This window comes from Neodiprion virginianus, chromosome 1 (assembly GCF_021901495.1).
Source record: "Neodiprion virginianus isolate iyNeoVirg1 chromosome 1, iyNeoVirg1.1, whole genome shotgun sequence".
Taxonomy (NCBI): Eukaryota; Metazoa; Arthropoda; class Insecta; order Hymenoptera; family Diprionidae; genus Neodiprion; species Neodiprion virginianus.
In genome coordinates this window covers 8,188,095-8,200,627 of record NC_060877.1, presented here as the reverse complement: position 1 = coordinate 8,200,627, position 12,533 = coordinate 8,188,095, and the positions used below count along the sequence as shown (strand labels likewise).

The 12,533-nt window shown below is 36.7% G+C and overlaps 1 protein-coding gene across 1 annotated transcript in view; it reads left to right on the top strand.

Moving 5' to 3' along the window:
* Nucleotides 1-12,533, top strand: part of LOC124298502 (suppressor of lurcher protein 1) — a 370,352-nt gene that overhangs the window by 346,186 nt on the left and 11,633 nt on the right. Inside the window, exon 11 of the mRNA XM_046750604.1 lies at nucleotides 8,443-8,650. Coding sequence (XP_046606560.1) covers nucleotides 8,443-8,650 — 208 coding nt within the window. The remainder of the gene's footprint in view (nucleotides 1-8,442; nucleotides 8,651-12,533) is intronic.

Here is a 12,533-nt window from a genome sequence, read left to right as displayed (position 1 = left end):
ACATGGGTCCTTGATATACGACGTACTCATATACAGGTATACTCGAAGATTATTGAACGGGCAGGTATTATAAAAGTTCTTTGAAAACTTTATCAATTTTAAGAAATTGCCGGTTATACGATAGAACCCGGGGCCGAGGCTGCAAGCGGTTGGTTGGATACTCGTTCATTGACTTTTGCCCTACTTCCGGTTTTAAGTGGCCAAGTGTGCAATAATATCCCCTGACAAGTTGTTAAGCTCCGTGTATGAAGTGTGCAAGCCTTCGTATCTTGCTTTTGAAATCTCGCAAGGTTTGCGTAGAGTAGATGTTGGATGAAGGTCAAATCGCCATTTTGAAGAAACAAAGTATTGAATTATTTAGAAAATTTCCCCACGATTATTAAAGGATCAAATTTTAGAATTTTTTTTAATAAATTTTAATAAAAAAATGATCGAGCGTCATTTTCAGTGAAAATTCTGACCATGTCTGATGAATTGATAAGCCACTTGTGAAAGTTATTTATTAATTCATCATTTTGGCATGATGGATGATTCAGAAACCCTTCGGTAAGTAAAAAACTCCCATCACATCTCCGGAAGTTATTGGTTAGGCGAATTTAACCACGAAGAAATATCGAGAGAGGCACAGAAGTTGGTATATTTCTTTACAAACTTGGGATATACAGAGAAAGAGAGTCTTGTGAACGATCCAGCAAGCACTGCATACAACTTCGATACCTCGTTTAGTTTTATTTCGATTGTTTCGGGCAAGCTGTGTCGAATTTTGTGTTTTTAGGAACGATATTGCATTATACACGTGAACGGTAACAAAACAAAAGTTTTCCAATATATCTTTCTCCTAGAAAGTAGAAGCAAATACACCTATACATATAAGTATACGAAAATACTGCAAGTTCGTATTTTAACTTGTGTCAACATATGGAAGTCAAACGGTCTTTCTGACTTTCTCTTTTATTTTTCTCTCTCCCTCTCGCTCTGCCCATCTATACGTACATATATTTCTATCTATTACAAAGCTTCGTTGGTTTTAACAATCTGTCTCACAATCCATGTCTGTCGGTGTAAAGACGAATTTACTGTTTCTTCTTTGTTCTCAACGTCGTTTTGTTAAGCACATGAAAAACTGTGGTACGTATAATCAAGTTAAAGAGACTGTATATCGTGAGAATGAAAATAAAAATCTTCAAGGCAGTTAATTGAATTCGAATCCCTTTTTCCGCCACTATGTTACTCAAACAATATTGAATCCCTGTGTAACTAACAAGCAACGGTACGAGAAAAATGTTAAATACTGTATAGTATAAATAATATACATGAAAATAACGAAGAGATCGAATATCTTAAAGGTCATTGAAACGCATTAATCACTTTGAATTGAGGCGAAAATGAACCCTGTAAAATTTCACTGATTTTTCGAAAAAGTTTCAATTACTTTGCCAGGCTATCCTCGTTTATCTCGACAGTGTATTTTTTCCACATCTCCCCTGAATTTATCGCCTCGCGTTGACAGGTTTATAACATAAAATAGTTGATGCTCGGTATTTATGAAGCAATCTAGATAAAATCTCTTGGTGATTAATTGTGATTATAAATTCATTTTGCTGAGAAGATAAATCGACTATAATCCTTGAAACTGGTGTCCGCCTATTAAAGCTCGAAGGTTACTTAATTCACCTTTTCACTCTCGAGCGTTTTTCGTTTAAACGATGAACCGGACTTTGGTGGCTACATTTTTTCAAAAATATTCCGACAGCAAATTTTCTCCAAAGTTTCTTCACATTCATCGATTTATCGTTCGAAGAGAAATGTCTTTAACAAATATTTCGTTCTTTATATTGAGCAGGTGGGTTTGAACTCTGGTTGGAAGTTTTGATCGATCGTCGATTTACGGGACGTGCCTTTTTGCCGAAACATGCGGAACGTATCGCGGTATACCATCCCTCGCAATGACGTCATAGATCCTATAAGCTCCCCTCGAAGTGTTAACTATTCCTCCAAACATATTGGCGGATTTGCGCACGGCCTCTTCGCGTGTAAATTGCGGCTTATCAAGACTCGCGGCTTTCATAGTTTTCCCCGGAATCGAGGTCGAGGGCTTAAATCACCCACTTCCTGTAATGATTTGCGAAAAAAAGATTCCTTGGAAATATTGACCGAGCAAAAGAGAAGAAATACAGGGGCTGCAAGAAAGTTTTTTTTTATTTTACCGACAATCGATCAGTGTAGCTAACCTCCTAAATTATGCAATAATTCTTACTCAAGGGAGAACAACGCGATGAAGTTTTGTAAGAAGAAGGAACGAAAAAAAATTATAAAAGTTGAAACTGATTACGCATTCGTAATGAAAACTGGAAAGAAAAAGCTGCAGCTTGGCTTTTATCCCGATCGAATAGACTTTCCCAATCACACGAGAAGACAATATGACTGAACAAAAATGAAAAAAAAAAAAATACCGAATTGATTATCTCTCGATAGTTGGAAATAAACGTTGATCCGTGAAGTAATCAAACTGTAAGTGCTTTTCGTTGAATTATCTAACAATTCCTTCAGCTCGTGAACTGCAATTCAATGCGCAGGTATGTGTTATATACCTATGTATATAAGTTTCACTCGTTAAAAGAATAAAGTTGTAAACTATGAGGAAGTGGAGATAAAAAAGAGTACGTACGGTTGAAACAATAAAAGATCGAAAGAGAAAACCTATCAAATAAATGCAGTTTCCGGACTGGCGCACTTTCTACGCGTTTAACACACGTGAATAACGGGCTGCTGCATTCTCCATCGATTGTAATAAAATAACGCACTCGAGACGGCGATAAGGATCCTAAATTCTACCGAGAAAAATTTTGTAACAGTTTAAATAGCGCGCCTACTGCGTAAATAAAAATAAGAAAAGTAGGCGAAAGCGAGAAGTGTTCGTGGACGAATGAGTTTCATCGGTTCTCACTCTGCGAGAAGTCTCCGAAGGAACAACATCTAATCAATACCTCGTAGTCAACATTTTCAACCTATTCGCACATTTAAAGGTATCTTATTTCATAATCTACGTTTTCTTTTTTTTTTTTTTCTTTTCCTATTGAAGAAAATCTGGTCACATGTTTTTTTTTTTTAATCTAAATGAACACGTTATAATCTTAACAAGTTTGTAATAATTAAAAGTGAAAAGCCATTTACGAAAATGAAGTCTGTATGATGAAAACGTGGCACAACAGCTTGACAAAATCCGTGATTGAAATATCTACTGCCTTTTTTACCAAAAAACTACAGAACCCGCTTTGACAACAATAAAGTAAAAGATGATTAAAAATGGAAAACTGTTATCGTTTGAATAAAAGATTAGTCACAAAAAATGATTGAATTAAATTTGACAATGAACATTTATATATAGAGAAGGCGTATTTAATCTTGCGAATGAAAGAGTAGACGAATGAATGATTAAAATTGATTAATATTTACAATTTTATTTATACAAATTTATACACCTATGATTTATTCATTTATTGAATGAAAATAAAATATATACATTATACAGTTCACCTAAAAAAAAGAGAAATTCACTCGGAATGAATAATAAAATGACATTGACCAATTTTACATCTATAAATAGGTACATGTCTAAACAATTTTCTTTATAGCTTGAACCTTGTATCCTTAATAATAAATCTTCTTTTTTTTTGTGTTAAATGAATACTTCTTATGATGGACAACACTTGCTACAATTTCTATAAGTCACTTCCATAAAAAAAGTTTTTAACTACGTTCATTCTTACCACAAATGAAAATTACAGTTTTAAGTATAAAATGAAAGTAAGTTTTGCAGCAGCTGTAACCGTGAAAAAATATGGCGTGTTTTCTGATCACTACTCGTACAATAGTTTCTAGTAACTGTAACGAATAAATTAATTCTCAGTTTGGCAGTTTCATGCGGAGGGTGGCGTAGAAAAATGTCTATAAATCTCCGATTGACACGAATAATTGAAAATATTGAAAGGACGATACTTTTGTGGCTGGGTGCCTTATGAATCTTCGCTCGCCTCCATAAATCCGATATCGAAATGTCGAGGCGGCGTCCAACTGTGCTGGATAGCTGATGCCTCTGTGTCCTATGACCTGTCCGCAATAAATGAGCGAACGAAACGCACCCAGGGGATGAACAAAGTCTTCGAGGGTAAGAACGTGGGTCGCTGCGTGAGAAAAGATGAGAAATTGCCATCCGAGCCGATTCGGAAAAAATACTTTCGTTACGATGTTTAAAAATGGCAATTTTTCGGGGAAAAAATTTATGCTGAATTCAAAATAATATTACGTCGACGCATATGTGACAAAACTTTTTAACGATGTGATCAATTTAAAACGATGTTCTTTTGTCTTCTCGTTTTTATAAAATTTGTAGGATTTCTGACACCAAAATTTTGAGTATTAACAAGAGCGAAAAAGTGCTTTTGTCACGTGTGAAAAAATTCCAGTAAATTTTCATCCAGCCGGAAAAATTATTATATCTACTTAGATGCGAATTTTCTTTTTATTTAATCTGATCCAATTATACGTAACTTATAGATCCATTCGGATCGGATATTGGACTTAATACTTCTGCCGTCAGTCTCTACTTTTTATCTGTAAAAAATTCCCAGACTTTCCAATTTCAGTTTTCCCAATAAGAGACGAAATTCCTAAATCCGAATTTTCGATACTTGGTTTCTGAAGTATGTGCCTTTCGGGCGGTGCATCCGCTCTAAAAAACGAAGAGAATCACTCGGCGGGAAGAAATCAGTTCGAGAAGGAAAATTCTGGGAGGGTTGGAAACTTTTTTCCGCCATGAGAAGCCGTTTCGTGCCATTCGAACAAATTGTCAAAGAGATAAAATAAATTCTACACTTTATCGCGCGAAGGGTACTTTGCAGCTCGGACGGCGGTTCTCACGCTAAAAACTTTTTGCTCGTCTATATGTTATACAGATAGCCTGTATAGCCCTGTATAAGCATGTACATGATGTCTGGCTACTCCTCGTTCACGAGATCGCAACCTTTTTGCCTGCCTTTTTTCGGTCTATGTCTTTTTTTGCTCGTCGCGTATCTGTGTTTGTATCTTTTTGAAAAATATCACGTTGCCTTGCGTGTTTGTAGGCAAGACATTTTTTATAAACAGGGTTGAAGTTTCGAATTTGAAAAGTTCCGAAAACGCCCAAGTCCGAATTATTTGGTAGCGAAACTTGAAGCAAGGGTTTCAAATTTTTAAGAAACAACAAAGTTTAAATTTCGAAACTTTGAGCATCGGCTCTCGGGCCATTCGGAACTTTGATGTTTCGTGAAAGTTTGATTACTTTACTTCAAGTTTCACCACACAAAAATTCGGAATTTTTCACCTTTCGGAAATTTTCAAATTCGGAATTCCAAATCCGCCCCGTTAAATCAAACGTTGGGACAGAAGCGTGACTGCGGTAAAATTATTTATCAACAATTACACATGCGATAGAAGGTTCGCAGGGGATGCAAGTAACGGGAATGACGGGGGCGGGGGGGGGGGGGGGGGGGGGGAGAAGTTAATTAGAATTCAAAATCACGCTGACGTAGTGCAAAATTGAACCTGATTATAACGCGGCACTGTATGCACATACATTGTCGATGAATTTACAGCTTAACGCAAATACCCTAATAATGCCAACCTAATTAGAATGTATTAATATTAATCACGGATTCTCGGATAATCGATTCCACAATCTGCCCAGCTATATAAACCGGCTTTGTGTATCCCGGCTCGTTGTCAGTTGCATCACGACGCTTCGATGCAAAGTTTCCCTCAATTCGCCAGCAAACTAAACACCTGAAATACGTGTGACGGGAAAATCTACACGCCATGCAGTTTTTATCCGCATTTTTATTTATTTTTTCTTCAACTGACACAAGTATCAAAATGTATACCATTTCAATTATCGTTTCGTGTTTCGTGCAAAATTTATACTCCATCTTCATCCGAAGTTAATTTTGGCGAGAATCCTAAGATCTCAACCGAAACCTTAATTCCCTACGAGGTTCGATTTCGCTTGCGAACCAAGGCAACGAAGTTTGTCGAAAGAGTAAAGTTTCGCGTATACGATCGAGATCTAATGTGCGAAGGCAGTGATGAAACACGAAACAAAGCACACAAAGCGAGACCCAAAGAGGATCGATCTCTTTCTTTCTCTCCCCCCCCCCCCCCTCTATTTCTCTCTTTCTCTCTTCCTCCCTCTCTCGTTCCCGGAAAAAATAGAGAGCGAGAGGGATGGCGTGAGGAAATCATAGAAATAGAGTGAGGATCAGTTCCGATATCGCATGTGGCTGAGGCAACTTTGCTCGGCACTTATGAAACGCGGTGTCTGAAGATTGATCGATTTCTAGTACGGGGCTAATGGAACTTGAAGAAGACAAAACCAAGAGACAGTGTCGCTCTCTTGAAAGATCAGATTCTGTTTCAATTTTTGTCAATATAAGAAATCGGCGACTCTTCGTCGCCGGTTGTAGTTTCCTCGCTCGATGTGTTCGTCATTTTGAATGAAACCGGTGAAGTTTGAGTTGTCCGTGAGGATTTCGGGGGAAGTGAACACATCGGCAAATCGATGGGTGGAACGAGAATGAACGGAAATGGACAAAAGCAGCCAGCTCCTTTTTCCACGTGGCTGCGAGTGTGCTTTGGAAGTTTGTTTTATGAAAACAAATCAAATTCTATTCGTCCATTATCTACCTAGATTCTAGAGAAAAAGGAGGAGGTTCGTTACATACAATTCGACACTTTTTATCAATTTTACTACGAGATAGCGACGCATTGGTATTTATCAAATTTCATGATCGTGAATCAGGAAGACCTCTTCAAACATATACAAAAATAGAAAATACTACAACGTAAATAGAAGCTCGGAATATCGATGCCTGATTTCAAATCGGTTAAAAATGGTCGAGAATCTAATAGACTCGTTTGATTTTACTCTACAATGATTTATTTTATTCGGAATACTATTTTCTACAAAGTCTATTAACATCGTTAAATATTTAACTATACTAGTTTGCACCGATATTGATTATGATTAAGAAGTAATTTTTCAATAAATAATCTTTCGAATAAAATGTGCTATCTCAGAGTGTGGAAAAAATTTAAATCTATTATATTATTAATCGTTTCGAAGTGCGTCCCGTGATAGAAACAGAAAAGATATATTCTTCGTACGATCAAACATCTTTTTCAAATTGTCTTCTATCTCACTTTCACAAATCTGTTTTCCTTATCCATCACTTCCAATTCGAAATAACCTCATTGCTATGTGTATTTTTTGAAAATGAATTCTTCTGAATGATACAGTGCACAAAACGATGGGTATTATTACTAAGAGACGAAGTATTTCAAAGACTTCTACACGTAGTCTCCTACTTGTACGACCAGAATCTCGAGGGTTACGGTGCAGGTCGATTCTATAGAAACCGAGACGACATCTTGAAGAAGCCATTACTCAAAACATATTTTAATGGAATGACGTCTTTCTCCCCTTTGTTGAACGAAAGTACAAACTGCGAAGCAGCAAACGTTGCTCGTGAAGTCAAATACATAACGACGGGAATCTTGGCATCGAATCGACGTGGATTATAAGAATAAAGCGGTTTGTTATTATGATTTTTCATTGTTGCATCCATGAAGAATAATTACACCGCGGTTAAATTTATACTTTTCTCATCTGTCAGAGTGATTAAATCGATGCTCGCGCCCCTTACGTTGATTATTATTTAACGATTGAGAAAATATCAAGTATCTAATCCAGAAAAGAAGAGACTGAAAAAAACTAACAATACAATCAATCTTAAAAAATAGGTTCGATAAATCAAATTTTAATTGGTTGAAATGAATCTTACACCGTTAGCGCAGGAATAAATAATTCTCTCCTCGAAAGGAAAAAAAAATTTCCTATGCCAATAATATTCGATGGATCGCATTCTTTTTAAAGTTTTTCTTTATCCTCTGGAAGAGGAAATGTTAAATTTTAATGAACTTTTTATGAAATTGCCTGAAATTAAGTTTAAACAAAGTTTAATGTGTGTATATATATATATACATATTGTAATAAGGTGCAACTTTATTAAATTTGACCTATAATTATTTTGCATACGACGCTTTGTCGCTTAGTTGAGGAGCTGTGAATTCATTAATGAATTCATTACGAACCGAAACGAGCCACCCTTCATTAAAACTTGCCGGTTAGTTTCGACACGACGAAGGAAAAGGAAAAAAAAAGTATTTTTCCGATAATATTATCATTGAAAAAAAAAAGAATGCAGGCTGTTGGAAATTCCCTTCAATATAATGAAAAACAAGTTGTTTAAAGTAAAACATTCATTACCCTACTGTTTCGACAATTTTATCGCGAATGAGTTAAAAATGGACGCTGTCATAAAGGGAATCTTCTTCTTTTCCTGTTCACAGATTTCGGCATCACGACGGGTCGCCAGCTGCCGGAATATCCCTGCGCGTTCGTCTTCAACAGTAACGAGACTCGAAACGGAACATTCGCCTCGCCAAACTACCCCGGCTACTATCCGAGAGACACGGAGTGCCATTACTTCTTTAACGGGCAACCGAAGGAGCGAGTCCACCTCCATTTTCACTACTTTGACGTCGAAGGAGTGCTGCCGTAAGTCGAGGAAAAAATGTTGGAATAAATAATGAGAAATCTGCTGTTTAAAATGTATATATTTGATCGCGGGGCTTGCTGTTTGCAAAACATCTCGATGCGTAAGAAATAAATTGATGCTACTAATTGATATAAATATCAGCTTCGCTACCGGAGCGATTTATGCCAATTGTCTACTGTTACGAGTCTCAAGAAACGTTGAATTCTAATTAGATACAGCTGACGTTGAACGCTTTACAGACGATGCTGATATTATTATTGAAGATTAGAATCAATATGTACACTGATTTCTCGCAGTAACAGATTTTTTTGCAAGCCAATGGTCCCGCTACGAGACTCATACCGAAGCTGTAATGAAAACGTGTGTATCTTGCACGAGGGCTTGGAGAATTTCGTGCTTTGAAGGAGATTTCTATTCATTAATTTGCCACTAATCTGGAAGGCGGCCACGACGAAGTTTAAAAAATTTCAAAATAAAAAGGACCCTAGTTGAATACAAGCCCCGTTCAACTTTCGGCTGATTATTATAGCGACAAGTGAAAATTGAATTTAACACCCGGCAAAATCGAGTTACACGCCTTCGGTGATGTTCGTAATTGTAACGGGGGGTTGCGGGTGGAGGTGTTATGGTTTAATTAATCAAATTCATCAAGCACCTCCTCCTCCTCCCCCATCCATGCACCCTTTGCTAGAAACGCTACATATCCCGCTGTGTGTATACATATATATACATATATATGTATATGTATATATGTATGTACATGTATATATCTCCTTTCGCCTGCAAGGATTCCTCTCCAATCTTTGGATACACGGTATATCACGTATTCCGAGACTGGCTGATACCTAGCAAGTTTCAAAGTTACCTACCTGGGAGATTGCAAATTGAGTAATTGATATCAAGGCCCTGTCTTGGCCGTCTCTGCCTTCCGCGCTCTATAAATCTGGGATTCGTACCAACTACCGTGTAACGAGCGTTTTCGTGGGAATTAAACGGACCCGTTCAATCCCCTCGAGAGATCTCGAAATATATCTTCGCGCCGCGGCCGTTTCAAAGGCGCGGAGCCGGCGGTCCTTGCAAAACTATTGGCCTCTGCGCAGGCTGTCTTTACCCGTGCTGGTACCTGTAACTTTATTGACAAAAACAAGCCGGAAACATTGTTTTGCTGCAATAATTTTCATCGCCGTGAAAAGGGGAGAGTCGGTTATTCTGTCCAATAAACTTGAGCGATTATCTCGAAAACGGCCGAGTGAAAAATTTGAGACTGATAAAACTTGACAGCCAAACGAAAGCGTTTTAATAGAGTTGTTCAAAAAAAAAAAAATTGTGTATAGCAAAAAATTTATACATTTGAAAAAGAATAAATATATAAACTGTGAAAAACGTAATCGTTTATTTGGAAAAAGTAATAAGCAGGAAAAAGTATATGTTTGCTGGTAAGACATTGAAAATGGATTTATTTCTAGTATAACCGGAGGTTCAAATTAAATGGGACATGGAATTTTTTCATGCCCATTATTTGATTGTAAAATCATGTAAGTTTCAAATTTTTTCATCGAAACGTTTCCGAGATCATCGCGGAGTTTGTCGGACAGATCGACAAACCGACGTTCAGACCGACATTTTTCTAAAAACCTGTATTTCGTATTCTAGAGGTTCGAAAACGTGAAGATTCGCTGAAATTAAAAAAAAAAAAAGTGACTTTCAAAGGTTACGAAAATCAAAAATTAATTTTATACGATGAAAAAGCGCCGCAGCGATCTCGGATAAAAACTGTTGAGCACGTTCCGTGCATCTACATAGCTATTCAAACCTTATCCTTCTTTCAAATCCCTCGTTTCAAAAGTTAACTTCAATATTGTCAGAGTCAAGGCTGGTTGAATTTGAGCAAAGGGTGTTGAAAACAAGTAAAAAGAACTTGTACCTTCTCAAAGCCACCTCTCTTTGTGGTTCGCTCATTTACTCTTGTTCTGAAACTTTCGGAGTTTCGTTTTATAAACAAACGGAACAAACAAAGCTGCCTATTCTTTTATGTAGAGTTACATTGCTAAAGCTACACTCTGGAGATGTTCATACGAGAGTACGTCAGGGTTAAAAATTTAAAAACATCTACATCACGTTCGAGTTTACCTATCGGTTATTCGGACAAGGCTGTGATGCTTCAAATAATTGTTTTTTCGATTCAACCGTGAAAATTAGATAAAACCGTGCGAATTTATACGAAGTTTATACTTAAGTATAACCAACGGAAAGTCAAGTAGCTACCAGAGTCATTTGAAGTCTTTCGAATTCTTCAAGTTCTGCAGTTTTGTTTTTGCAGTTTTGCTTTTGCATTCACTAAATGACAGAGTGGGCCGTCCGTTCCTTTAATTTTTTTCCTTCTTTTTCTCCTTCGCTTTGCTTCTTGTACCTATAATACTTTACTTTTCCTCTTTCCTTTTTCAACAAACTTTTCGGATGGATTATCTTTCTTGCCGTTATATCTTGCTTACTTTTATCCTCTCATAACAACACCGCCATGCCTTCCTGATGTATCAATTTCTTCGAGTGAAACATCCAATTCCTTCTCACAATTGATACGTATAAACTGAAGTAGCTTCGTACAACTCCATATAAGCGCACATATGTACATACATTGGTACATATGTACTATGACATGTAGTGTTTTTTTCCTTATACGTACATCCTTGCAAGCTTATACACAATTTACTTTACCAGGGTCAGTTTATGTCAGGATTCGCAACCAAAACTTGCCGCGAAATGAGGTGAAATTTTCCACATTTCCAAATACGTTACTGCGAGGGTATATTTTTGGCAAAACGTGTTTTTTTCCCTTCTTCTCTCCCGTCCAAACGTCTGTAATAATTATTTTTTTCACCTATCCAGCATAGCTTCGAAGCGCAAAAAAATATCTTGTTGAATCGCGAATAAGGTAATCTTACTTTCCGATCAGTTTTCCAATAAATGTATACATATATGTACATTATATGTAGTATATTTATACGGGTAAGGCGTACACGCATGTGAGGCAAAAATCGATCGAGCATCGTCGAGGAACGTAAATATATTAATAAAACATTGAGTAGGTATGAAAGAAAGAATGAACTGGTAAGAGGATGGGAAAGTTAAGTGATGATTCTAGTCGAGGACAGGATGGCGAAGTAATAAGTCGCAGGTTGTATAGAAAAATATACGCCTTTATATACGTACGCACAAGGCCTCGGAGTGGAGCTATAAATGAAATTAGATTACTCATGGAACTGCCAAGTGGGAGCCACGATATCAATTTATGGCATACCTAGCCATAAGCGAGAGACGTGATCATCTCGAGATTTTTTTCGTGAAAAATCGAGGGAAAGATTTCATCGTACGCGATGACAGACGCGGCAATATTCACCATTTATTATTCGTAACTTACGATGTATAGCGCTTTGTTGACCTGGCAAAGAATAAATATTTTCACTACATCGGTGGCGAGTTTTTATTAATACTATTTTTCCGATTCTTCCGCATCGAGAATCGATGATTTGTTACAAATTACTCGGTATTTTTCTGCAACGTCTTCACACTGTCCGTCAGCTAGAATTACGTATGTAATTAACTACTTGTTCGTTTACTAAAGTAATGTAAATAAAAAAAAAAAATTACGTATTACTTATATTCCTCTCAGATCGTTATTTATTTATTTGGAATCAACTTTATTCAATCATAATTCATGTAACAATTCGTATTTCATTATCATCTCGATAATTATCTTCCGTCAACGATTATTCAAACTTAAAAATGATAAATATATAGCTGTATCTAGAGGAGAATTTTTATCTTTGGTTCGTTTCTACTAGTATTCAACGTAAAAATGATGATTGTAAAAAAAAAAATGTA